The following is a 12205-nucleotide window of genomic DNA, read 5'->3' on the forward strand; positions in this document are numbered from 1 at the left end:
GCGAGCGTGGCCAGACGAGCTACATCCATGGCGAGCGCGGATCTCCGACGAGCGCGGGCGGCGGAGCTGCATCCATGGCGACCGCTGTTCTTGGGCAAACGCAAAAGGCCGGCGAGGGCGCCCACCGGCGACGAGGAAACGCCGCGGTGGTGCCTCAAGCTCGGCCGTTCTCTCACGCGGTATGGCGTGGTCTCGGCGGCGCTCGGGGGGAGGAGACAACGTGAGGAAGAAGGGAGCCTGGGCGAATCGTTTTCTTACCTAGATCTGACGGCCTCCCGCGATTTGATCTGACGGCCCGCGCGCGACCGGCCGAAACGTTGGGCCGGTGCGCCGGCGCAGATCACTGCCCTTTCCAAAGTTAAAAAAATCTAGCCATAACGACCTTCCCAAAATAAAATAATAAAATAAAATAAAAAGCACTGTACCCGGTAACAAGGAAACTGACGTGCTATTTGGACCTGTCAAATTTGGGTCGCAATTAAGGGTAATAAATAAATAAATAAATACTACTGTACGTATTTCAGCGTACACCACTACTCCTACGTGGAAGCGGCGTGGCAAATCCAACGCGTGGCGCCCCGATCGCCCATCCGACCGACGCGGCCGGTTCGCCCGCCACGCCACGCCGATCCTCTTCCCTCCCCTTAAAATTCCTCCTCCGCGCCCCGTTCCCGCACCGATCGATCTCACGAGAAAACACCCGCCCACGCCACACCACACCACACCACGCCCAGACGAACTGCTCCCTCCCTGCTCGCCCACGCCGAGAGAGAATGGGAGCTCCCTCCACCTCGCCGGCGCCCTCCCCTCCGGCGCCGCACGAGGCCTCCCCGCCGAACGACGAGGCCTCGCCGGAGCTGCCGCTGCTGCGGCTGCGCTGCGGCGTGCAGCAGTACGCGTGGGGCCGGCGCGGCGCGTCCTCCCTCGTGGCGCGCCTCTCCGGCATCGCCGCCGACCCGGACCCGGCCGTCCCCTACGCGGAGCTCTGGATGGGCACGCACCCGGCCGCGCCCTCCGCCGTGCTCCCCGGCGGCGAGCCGCTCGGCGCCTGGCTCGCGCGCCACCCCGCCGCGCTCGGCCCCGCCGTCGCCGCGCGCTGGGCCGGCGACCTGCCGTTCCTCTTCAAGGTGACCGCCGCCTCCGCCCTCTGCTCGCTCGCCCGCTCTGTTCGTCAACTACTATGACGTGCTCGCGAAGCTGAGTCTGTCTGTTACCCCGCGTGCGATTTTTGCGCGTGCAGGTGCTGTCGGTGGCGAAGCCGCTGTCGATCCAGGCGCACCCGGACAAGGGGCTGGCGGAGCTGCTGCACGCCATGCGGCCGGCCACGTACCGGGACGCCAACCACAAGCCGGAGATGGCCGTCGCCGTCACCGAGTTCCGGGCGCTCTTCGGCTTCGCCGGCATCCAGGTGCGTCCCAACCGCCACCGCGTGCGCATTGTTTTGTCCCCTGTCGCCACCTCCTAGATAAGTCCACTTCTGTTGTGCCTCTGAACATATTTGTTATGCGCCAAACGTGTAAGCTTGGGACTGTCAGACTATTTTAGTTTAGGCTCAACTGAATCTCGCTAGGAACAAGCACGCCTTGACTTCTTCAGGATGCGTGGCACATGTTTAGATGCGTGTTCCAGAAGAAAATCCCATGCTAATTCCTCACAATGTAGGAGTACACCTTATTTTTGGAGTAGAAAATGCCATGGCAATTGTTTATTTTTAGTTCAAAAATCACCGAGAACTGCCACCCGTTGGATCTAGATCGTGTGCCTCTGGGGGCGTTCGCCGGGATCTCATCCCCAGCGAACGTTCGACAGATACCTTTACCGTTATTTTTTTACCAGGCAAATGGCTTGTTTCAACTCTTTCCTAGTTGATTATACATTTATATGCCCATTACTTCCTGCTTCGTTAGGCTAACTCACCAAGCTGTACATCAAGAAAATCACATATTTATTTGGAAAAAAAAACTGCATATCAGGCACGAAATAATGGTGTCCCACAACCAATTTTGCTGACATGTAAATACGAGGATCTATCTAAACACATAAATGCGACACGCGGGCCAGCCGCCTGTCCACCTATCGCCAATCCAAGAAATTGTCGGCATGCGCTGGTGTTGCTTGGAGATAGACACTAGTGCCGGAACAGGAGGCAGATTTGGGGTTAGTGATTCAGAAAAATAAGATAAAACTGGACACCGGTATCCGGCTTTCAAATCTATACCCTTTTGCTCTTCACACAAGGTGTTTCTCACCCCTATGTGTGTGTGGATCAAACTCAGGATCTAGTGCTTGTTCATTCCTATCAAGTTGAATTCTATGGTAAATGTATTCTAGTACTAAAGGTTGAATTCTGTACAGGGGCATATGTAACCGATTGGCTATTGGTAGGCGGTAAATACAAATGTACTCCCTCTGCAAACTTTTATAAGACGTTTGAGGTGATGTAAAGCGTCTTATAAAAGTTTACAGAGGTAGTAGTTTATAGGAGGACAACTGAAATGAAATTGGAAACAGTAAGTACAGTTCACCGCTCACCGCGTGCGCATTGCTTTGCCCCCTTTCGCCGCCGCGTATACAAGTCCGCTTCTGTTGCGCCTCTGCATATAAATCCATGTATATAATAACTAACACCATCGAGTATATGCGCGAAGCCAAACGTGTGCGCTTGGACTGTCAGACTATTTTAGGCTCAACTGAATCTCGGTAGGAGCAGTCACGCCTTGACTTCTTCAAGTCAAGTAATAATGTAAGCCAAAATTGCTATCTTCCCCAGTTTCTTCAAAGACAACATGCCACATGTTTAGATTTTTTTTTAAAATATTGCAGGGACCCGATTGCTTTTTCTAAAAAATATTTGTAGGGATCTGATTGCTTCCTAAAAAATTACAGGGGTTGTTTTATAATAAGACCGACATGTCGCGTGGGACCAATTGGATCAAACTCGGGATCTAGTACTTGTTCATTCCTATCTAGTTGATTTCCAATTGGTTATTGGAAGGTGGTAAATACAAATGTAGTTTATAGTTGCGTTTGATGAAGAACATCCACCAGAAATAATACTCGGATTAGTAGTTCTTCGATATTGCCACGGAAGTAGTACATATTTGCCTTTTCAACTGCTTAAACAGGTATCTTAGAAACTGTTTCTAGATCAATAGGAGATCAAGCTGTACAAATTTATACTTCCGTTCTACATTTGCTTTAACTTTTTTTTTTGGCTGTTGTCTTCTACTTAGCTGCATATATATGCTTGATGAGATCAGGAGCAGATCACATATTTTCTTGCATGGACGTTATCATTTTTTTAATACAAAAATAAATCATTTGTTTCAAGAACAGGCACCGTTTTGTTGGCAGCAATATTCTCTTTGATGTCTTCTAGTAAATTTTCTTATAAACTAATATGCTGTTTATACCATGGTAAAGGAGCTCAAGGATGTTATAAGGACTGTACCTGAAGTCGCAGGGCTGATCGGACATGAAGATGCTGACAAGCTTATGACCATCAAAGAGTATCATGGGGGTAATGATATAAAATCCAGTCTGCAATCAGCATTCGCTAAGCTAATGACAGCGAGTAAAGAAGCAGTTTCCGAAGCAGTTAATAAATTGAAGGGTCGCCTGAATGATGAGAGCAAGGTAAAAGCTTTCTTAATCTAGAACGTATGTTGTCATTTGTATTTTCTTATGATGGCAATCTGTTAAACCACACAACACATAGTACTGAATGTAACCTGCTAAGTGACATTGTTGCCTCCAAAGCAAAAGTAAAAAAACTATGTTGTTTACTACGCTGCATTTAAGATGTTATATGTAATACGGAAGATGTTAACATGATATTTTACACATGGTTAATATAGCTGACAAACTGAAGGTGTTGCTTCCAAAGCCTGAAAGCCCTATATTCATGTTGGATATATTACATTTGGACTAGGAACATTGGAAACCGTGAGTCTTCGGTACTGATAGGTAGATGCAAAAGCTATAAGAACTCTGTATCGTCTTTACTGTCAGATAAGGGTAAAAGTTGTGGTTGACCTGATAGATTACTAGATTAAATTGCTAAGACCTATTGGTTGGAATGATATCGAGCTACTAGGGAAGATAAAGCTGGTAGAAGATCATAATACCAAATCATAGTTTTTCTAAGATTTACATTACTTGGATAAAATTTCCACGGTATTTCCTTACTATATGGAACGATCCTTGACAGAAGATGATGTTCAGCAATATGGTGCATAACTATTCAGCAATGTACTTTTCGTATTTTAGAAAAGAATATTAATGCCATTTGACAAGCCTGAGATTATGTTTCTACTGATGAATATGTTCAGATTCGGACCTTAACAGAGAAGGAAGAACTCGTTTTGTCGCTGGAGAGACAGTATCCAGAAGATGTTGGTGTTCTAGCCGCACTTCTCTTCAACTATGTCAAGCTCAGTCCCGGTGAAGCAATTTATATCGGCGCCAACGAACCGCACGCGTACCTGTCCGGGGAATGCATCGAGTGCATGGCTACTTCGGACAACGTTGTTCGCGCTGGTTTGACACCTAAGTACAGAGATGTGCAGACCCTCTGCTCCATGCTAACATACAAACAGGTGAGCTTAGCTTGAAATTGCGCCGACTGTCGACGGTGGTCCTAAGAGGTTAGAGCTTGCGTGTGCTAGGTTATCGATGTTCTCTTTGATGTTTAAACAGTATATTTCCTGTATGCAGATCTTCCCTGAAATACTGCGAGGGGTGCCCGTGCAGCCACACGTACGACGCTACACCCCTCCGACCGACGAGTTCGAGGTCGACTGCTGCTTGCTGCCCCCAGGCGAAGTGGCTGTCATGCCACCGGTACCAGGCCCATCCATCTTCCTTGTCATGGCCGGGGAGGGCGAGGTTCAGGCAGACTCCATGTCAGGCGGCGAGAAGGCGAAGGAAGGCGACGTCTTCTTCGTGCCGGCGCACACCGAGGTTAGCCTCTCCGCTTCTGGCCATGCGTCGATGCAACTCTACAGAGCTGGGGTGAACAGCAGAGTGTTGTATTCCTCCAACGCTGCTGCTGCTGCTGCTGCGGGGAAGAGGTCCCAGCTGCAGAACATATGCGACATGGCGAGTTAGCCGGGGCGCTGATATACATACAGTATAGGCCGATGGGTGGAAGTGCTGATGTAATATGTATAGTCCAATGGACGAGTAAAAATAAGGTCCTTGATGCCTTTAGAACAAGGTCCCTTGCATATAGAGGTACCCTGGCATGCTCTCTGCTGTTGGGTAACTGATGATGGGGTCGGTGAATAAGAAGTTTCAGTCCTGCTGCTAACCTGTAAAAGTTCAGTGACCGGATGTAAACCGTGCAGTTCTCCAGTTGAGAAGATAATTGGAGATGCTGATATACCAGTACCTGTGCATTGCACATTGCAGCGTTCTGGTTGTTCCTCTTGGTTGCCAGGTCCGGGTGGAAGATCGCTGTCGGGACGACGGATCCGATCCGTCGACGACATACTGAAGGTTCTTGTCATTCTTTCTTCACCCAAGTTTTGGGTTTCAGATGCTCCAGTCCAGTGCTGGCCCATTTGCACCACTTGTCCTGTTGCCATTTTGCTGTTCGCTGGTGTTGCTTTCATCAGTGAAATCCTGTTCTTTCTTTTTGTGGGTTTGCCCTCTGGGCCGTGTCACCAAGAGCAAGCAGGGCCTTGGGGTTTAGGTCTGCTCCTTCCTTCTTCCTTGGCCCGATTTGGCCGAACGGGCACGCCCTCTTCCATGGCGTGGACCCTGGCCACTTGGGCACACGCACACACACATCAAGTACTCCCAAAACCCCTCTGAATTTGTCCCTGCTCCACTCGTCAAACATTAGTCCCAGTGGTCGGCTGCCTCGGAGAACCGGTCAGAAACCGGGACTTGTCGTCGTCGTCGTCGCCCGCTGTCCGCGTGCTGAATTGCTGATGCACGCACTCGCCGGTCTCCGTCAACTCTCTCTTTCTCTTGCCGTGGTCTCAGGGAACCCCGCCTTTGCTGCTACTGCCTGGCTTTATTAAAGCAAACGTGTGGTGTTTCGGCCGTCAGGACTTTCAGAGACTTCAGAGAGTTTCGCCGGCTGAAGCAAGCTGCAGCTCTGCTCATCTGCTTTCCTTTCTTGCTTTGTACTGCTCCTTGCTACTCCCTCCGTCCCAAAATAAATGTCTCGACTTTGTATTAGCATTAGTGTAAAATTGTACTAAGCTTGAGACACTTATTTTGTGACGGAGGGAGTAATTAACAGCTGTTAACACTGAGAGCAGGAATGAATGGATGGTGCTTGCATTAGTTACCTGGCACATCAAGGAGGGAAGCTTGGAACTTGGCCTGGCACTAACATGTATGGTCATGCCACACTAGACTTGTCAGTTCTTCTCACTGGTTTCTCTTTCCTCCGGCTGTTGTCTTCATGTCGATGGCTATGTGTTTATTAGCAGGAAAACTCGGGCGAAGCAACCTATCGTTGTTTTCCGGCATGTGTGGAAAAACAGTTTTAGTCTGGAAATTGGAAGATCATAGAGAAAGTGGGTCACTAGAAGACATGGGCAAAAGTTAGAAAAAAAATGTTGTTTAGTACGCTGCATTTAAGATATTATATGTAATAAATATGGAAGATGTTAACATGATATATTTTACACATGGCTAGTATAGCAGGCAAACTGAGGGTGTTGCTCCCAAAGCCTGAAAGCCCTCAATTCATGTTGGATATACGTATTACATTTGGACTAGGAACGTTGGCAACTGTGAGTCTTCAGTACTAATAGGTAGATGCAGAAGTTACAGAACTAACTGATGGAGTTATTAGTTGAATGCTAAAAGTTTCAGTCATTCTGTTAATAGTAAGTTTCAGTCATTCCGTTTCTTTGTATTAGTTCAGTAACCAAATGCAAATGGTGCAGCGCTCCAGTTTCAGAAAGATGATTGGAGATGCTGAGATACCAGTACCAGTACATTTGCATTATTTTTGTTTGTTCCTCTTGGTTACCAGGCCTGGGCGAAAGAACTCTGTCGGCACGACGGATGCTGTCGATGGCGTGGTTCTCCGTGTCTACATACTGAAGGTTTTTGCTCTTGCTTCCTTCACTGGAGTTTCGGGTTTCAGATGATCCACCCCCTCGCTCTAGTCCAATGCATGCCTATTTGCACCACTTGCCCTGTTGCTCTTTTGCTGTTCGCTTGTGTTGCTTTCAGCAGTGAAAGGCTCTTGCCAATCTGGTTTTCTGCCCGGTTTTCGATAATTAACTGGTCAATCTGGTTTTCGCCCGGTTTTCCCTAATTACCCGAGCAACTCGGAATCCTGGCATTTCGAAAAAAAAGCTCTTGCCAAAGCCCCTGTTTGACGTCCGTTTTTTTTCTTCTTATTTTGAGTGGGTTTGCTGTCTGGGCTCCTTCCTTGACAAATGGGCAAGCCCTCTTCCATGGCGTGGACCCTGGCCACTTGGGCGCACACACATCAAGTATACTTACCAAAACCCCTCTGAATTTGTCCCTGCTCCATTGGTCAAACCTTAGTCCCAGCGGCCGGCTGCACCGGCAAGCACGCCTAGTTTAACTGAAGCAGCCTCGGAGGACCGGTCAGAAACCGTCGTCGTCGCCGCTGGCCGTCCGCGTGCTGAATTGCTGATGCACCCGCCGGTCTCCGTCAACGGTAAGAGAGGTAAGCAACTGAACACGTCGCGCTCTCTCTTGCTGTGCCACGGTCTCTCTCAGGGACCCCGCCTTTGCTGCCGGTGCCTGGCTTTATTAAAGCAAACGTGTTGTGTTCGGACCGTCAGAGACTTTCAGAGAGTTCCGCCGGCTGAAGCAACAGGTCTGCTGAACTGCTCTTTTTTTACTAGTACTACTACTACTTAACAGTTAACAGTTGTTAACACGAACTGGGAGTAAGAACGAGTGGATGGTGCTGAAGGCCGACAGTGCTTACTGTTAGTAGTAGAATAATCTCCTCCCTGTTGTTGTGATCGCGTTAGTTATCTGGCACATCAAGGAGGGAAGCTTGGAGCTTGGTCTGATAACATGCATGGTCATGTCACACTGGACTTCCCAGTTGCTCACTTGTTTTCTTCTAGTTCTTTGTCTTTCTGTCGATGGCAATATGTATTTATTAGCAGGAAAACTCGGGCGAAGCAACCTATCATCCTCCGGCATGTGCGGAGAAACCGGATTTCGTTTGGAAATCGGAAGCGGGTCGCTACAAGACATGGACAAAGCAGTTTTCACTTTGAAAATTGCAAAGATTATGTGTAGTGGGTCACTAGAAGACATGACCATATGTTTGGACCGTTCTTGGAGAGTGTCTATGCTGGAGCAGTCTGTGTCATTGCCACCGCTCTGATGACAAAAGCTTCAGATATCTCTGAAACCATCCAAGCTTTTGCTATCTTGGTGATGGTAGACAAATAACAATATATGTCATACGACAAGGTCTGGTGAGGATTATATAATGGATTCCTAGCCTCTAGGGTATGGCGATGAATTACGACTTGGAGATCGATCGAGGGGAACGACTTCCGAGAGTCTGCTCTACTAACTAATTCCGGTTCATTTTCGGACTCGGTGCTGTGAAGCATATGAACATTCAAAGTTAGGCCAGCAGCAAGGAGTATCTACTTTAAAGTTGGACATCGTATGCTGGTATAAGTAGCATGTTTCCATGTTACAGGCACGATGGCATAAATAGGGCAGTGCATGCTTCTTCAGGTTCATTGCACATTGATCGTTATGCCACTGGATTTGACTCAACCATGGCCACACAGCTACTGTCATTCATACGACCAGACGACTCCATCTTCCCTGCCTTGACTCTTGTCCCAATGGTTTTGGAGTACAAGTCTCTTGCTGGAGTACAACTTGTCTTCTAAAACCATGTACTCCCTCTTATTCATATTAATTGACGCTAACTTAGTATAACTTTGGTGTAAATTTGTGCTAAGTTGGCGTCAATTAATTTGAATGAGAGTGATGAGTACACATATGGTAAAAAAGAAAAAAAAAATATGTAATCAGTGTGTGAGTTGATGAAATTTTCCATCAGGCGGGCCTTGCGATCTTTCTGCTAGCTGGTTTTCGTCCAGATTTTTTGTCCGATCCGCTCAAACTCGCACGGATCACCATCATTTTTTGTGTGTAATGATTTATGGTACAGCACCCCATACATACACATCACAATCCGGCCGGCACAGCTCCAGTCGACATGCTTCAGCACCATGAAGAATCATGTAGGTATGTGCAGTGTTGTCATGGGCTCATGGTTGCTCTCCAAAACAGTTGCCAGTACTAGTAGGATACAAAGCTTCCTACCAACACGTCAAGTCGTCGCCTCGTCGGCTTAGCCGCCTGATCAGGTTGCTCCATCCATGGGGCACCAAGACTTGATGCGTGTGGCCCAGAAGACATCTATCCTAGAAATCATGGCAGACATATATCCTGGTAGACAAATAACAATAACAAACATAAAATTATAGACTAAGGTCTGGTGAAGATTATACAATGGATTCCTAAGATCTAGGATGTGGTAGCATGTACCAACTAATCCAGGTCGTGTTCAACAGTGCAATATTACACGAGATAAGATTAAGTTGTGCACTACTAGTATACATCATATGGAACATTCAATAGTTAGGCCGGCAGCCAAAGAGTGCTTCAAAAGGGTACGAGAAACAAGCAGACACCGTGTGTCTGGATAAGTAGCATGTTTCCATGTTACGCGGTGGTAGCGTGGTGCATGCTGCTTTAGATTCATTGCACACACACCTGTTTCTGATCGTTACGACGTTACACCATTCGATTTGACCCAACCATGGGCACGCACCAGACGACTCCCATATTGACTGTTGTCCCTGAGGTTGGAGTACATGTCTTTTGTTCAACTTCTCTTCTTATTAAACCGCCGGCGGGGACCAACTATTCATCGGTTGAATGAAAGCAAATATTCATTTCCCGTCCTTTCTTCTCGCTGTCGTCAACTCGCCCTCCGCCACCGGCATAACCCCGCCCCCCGCAAGCCGCGGTCGGCATCGCTGTCCCACAGCCTTGCCGCTCCGTCCTGCCCAAGTCGACACCTCTGCCTACACCCATGACATTTCTCTACCCTCCTCCCTCCCCTCCCTATCTTCGGTGCTAGCGGCTAGGGCTGGAATTAATTCTCAGAACTCGCGAGCTAAACGAGTAGCTTGTGACTAAGCTCGAACTCGTTGACTAACGAGTCGAGCTGAGTTCTAGTCTGAGCTCGTTATCAAGACGAACTTAACGAGTCGAGCTAACGAGTTAAACGAGTAACTCGTTAAGCTCATAAAAGGGGACATGAGATAAAGTCGAATGTCGTCATTAGTGGAGTGCATCATGTGCCCCTTTTATTTAAGATTTTGGTTCTTATGATGTATGGAGGAAAATATTTGGCCATGAATATATTTTGTATAGATTATTGCGTACATATATTTTGTATAGATTATTTGGCCATGAATATATTTTGGTATTCATGTTTATAACGAGTTAAAGACAAAACTCATGAGTTAAAAATATTTGGCCATGAATATATTTTGTATGATTTTTGCATACATAATACATATACTTTGTTGTTCATGTTTGTTACAAGTTAAAGACAGAACTCATGAGTTAAATGAGTCGAGCTGAGTTTGAATCTATGTTCGTTATATTAGCGAGCCGAGCCAAGCTAACTCGTTATCTTAATGACCTCTAGCGAGTCGATCCGAGCTGGTTTGACTTGACTCAAATTCTAGCCCTACAGGCGACCCTCCCTCCCCCACTGTCGACCCTTCGCCGATAAGGCAACGATGTCGTCTTCTTCAGCTTGTTCCCGGCCCACCCCCGTCGATGACACCGCAGTCGGCCATGGTCCCGTTGCTTGCTTGGCCGATTGGTGCCTGTCATGGAATCGGCTGAGTTGAAATAAAATTTAGAGTTGCGTGAAGAGTAGCAAATGCAAGAACCATGTTTTCTTAAAAGGGATGACCCCGGCTTTCCCATCATTGTGATGTACACATCCAACTTGTTTGACAAGTATCAAACTATTCGAAATAGTTAAAACAAAGGGGGGGAAAACTCAACACCACAACTGGTCGATAATAGAACCATGCATGTATATATTGGAAACTACTACTCCCTCCGTTCCTAAATATAAGTCTTTCTAGAGATTTCAATATGAACTACATACGGATGCATATAGACATAGTTTAGAGTGTACATTCACTCGTTTCGTTTTACTCCGTATGTGGTCCATATTGGATTCTCTAGAAAGACTTATATTTAAAAACGGAGAGAGTATATGCCATGCATGCATCGCAAGGTACAGTGCATTACTCCATACACACCTCAATTCGGCACAGCTCGACACCTCCAGTCGACATGCTTCACCATGAAAAAACATGTACTCCTACGTATGTGCAGCGCTGTCATGGTTGCTCTCCAACAGTTCCCCAGTGGTACTCGTAGCCACATGGATACAAAGCTTCCTACCAACACGTCAAGGCGTTAGCCTGGCCTGATTGGGTCGCTACATCCATCCATCGGCACCAAGAAGACTTGATGTGTACGTGTGGCCCATTCCATTGGGTTTCTCTTCCTTTGGAGGCGAGCCAAGTCGTTTCAAATCATAGGGGCAGGGCACGATCGATGAGCAACATGACAAGGAATGGTCGATTTGCCGGATACGATGGGTCCTGACCGACCTGATTGGACGGGATGGGTTCCCTGTTGGACGGGATGCGTCTAGTAGTGTTTATCGGTGGAGCAGAGAATAACTAGCCCCCGTCTGGTCTGTCTCCAATGAAGATCCATTTGAGGGAACAATTAGAATTCCTGATAAATTAAGTGAATATATTGCAAACGGAGCACACATGTGGACGTTGTACTGAGGTGAGCGTCGGGCCCACTTGTCAGCAAGTGGTACCCAATTGCTGGAGTCGGTGTAATTTACTCTAGAAATCGGGATCCATAACAAAAATGCTCTAGAAATAGGGGGAAAGAATAACTTCCATGAGGCTGGACTCGATGGAAATTATCCTTCGGAATCATATGCAAAGTTCCCACAAACCAAACAAGCTTGATAGGAGAAATTCTTAAAGAATGGAATCCTCCATAATTCATACGAATTCCTTTTAACCAAGTGGGAGGACCTTACCAATGACGTGCTTGCTCCTACGACAAGGGAAAATTAACATCAGGGAATCCCGCCACC

The 12205-nt window shown here is 47.3% G+C and overlaps 1 protein-coding gene across 1 annotated transcript; it reads left to right on the forward strand.

Annotated features, from left to right (window-relative positions):
- The first annotated feature begins 687 nt into the window (after nt 1-687).
- On the forward strand, nt 688-5388 carry LOC123068341 (mannose-6-phosphate isomerase 1). Its single transcript, XM_044490916.1, has 5 exons — nt 688-1127; nt 1241-1408; nt 3424-3636; nt 4332-4598; nt 4717-5388. Exons 1-5 carry the CDS (start codon nt 774-776, stop codon nt 5107-5109), a joined length of 1395 nt encoding a protein of 464 aa, XP_044346851.1. The 5' UTR covers nt 688-773; the 3' UTR covers nt 5110-5388.
- Nucleotides 5389-12205: the final 6817 nt, after the last annotated feature.

Source organism: Triticum aestivum, chromosome 3B (assembly GCF_018294505.1).
Source record: "Triticum aestivum cultivar Chinese Spring chromosome 3B, IWGSC CS RefSeq v2.1, whole genome shotgun sequence".
In the NCBI taxonomy this organism is placed as follows: Eukaryota; Viridiplantae; Streptophyta; class Magnoliopsida; order Poales; family Poaceae; genus Triticum; species Triticum aestivum.

Excerpts from the sequence above, each read along its gene's own strand:
- LOC123068341 (XM_044490916.1), top strand. The coding sequence starts at position 774 with ATGGGAGCTCCCTCCACCTCGCCGGCGCCCTCCCCTCCGGCGCCGCAC. Across the intron at positions 1,128-1,240 it reads ACCTGCCGTTCCTCTTCAAG|GTGCTGTCGGTGGCGAAGCC; the intron begins GTGACCGCCGCC and ends TTGCGCGTGCAG. Across the intron at positions 4,599-4,716 it reads CCATGCTAACATACAAACAG|ATCTTCCCTGAAATACTGCG; the intron begins GTGAGCTTAGCT and ends TCCTGTATGCAG.